Source organism: Penaeus monodon, chromosome 30, assembly GCF_015228065.2.
Source record: "Penaeus monodon isolate SGIC_2016 chromosome 30, NSTDA_Pmon_1, whole genome shotgun sequence".
Taxonomy (NCBI): Eukaryota; Metazoa; Arthropoda; class Malacostraca; order Decapoda; family Penaeidae; genus Penaeus; species Penaeus monodon.
Genome location: NC_051415.1, coordinates 17,666,659 through 17,666,969, shown reverse-complemented (window position 1 = coordinate 17,666,969; position 311 = coordinate 17,666,659). Strand labels below are relative to the sequence as shown.

The following is a 311-nucleotide window of genomic DNA, read 5'->3' as shown; positions in this document are numbered from 1 at the left end:
AGGTTTAGATAACCAGATTTTATTTGAACATTGTTTAATTATGATGATTTAATAAAATTTATTCTGGAAAATATTTTTTTTTATTATTCTCTCTGAATAAGGCTTACAGAAAATTTAGTAGATCTATTCCTTTTTCAGTTCACCAAACACTGCCGCTGGGACCTCTCTCTGCTGAGGCATATCTGGAAAAAAAAATTAATGTCAGTTAACTAAATGTAATATTTAGGAAACAAAACTGATTGTGGTATAGAATGTAAACAAATTTTGGGTCATATTACTAAGGCAGCCCAACTGTATATGCTTCAGAGAAA

At 29.6% G+C, this 311-nt stretch overlaps 2 protein-coding genes across 3 annotated transcripts in view; one reads left to right on the top strand and one right to left on the bottom strand.

The window, feature by feature from the left end:
- LOC119592589 (pre-mRNA-splicing factor syf1 homolog) overlaps nucleotides 1-311 on the bottom strand; it is a gene marked incomplete in the record, with an annotated part of 9,937 nt that continues 9,626 nt past the window's right edge. The window contains 1 exon segment of the mRNA XM_037941467.1: nucleotides 1-182. Coding sequence (XP_037797395.1) covers nucleotides 124-182 — 59 coding nt within the window.
- Nucleotides 1-311, top strand: part of LOC119592591 (transcription initiation protein SPT3 homolog) — a 21,011-nt gene that overhangs the window by 19,060 nt on the left and 1,640 nt on the right. The gene's annotated exons all lie outside the window — the stretch shown is intronic.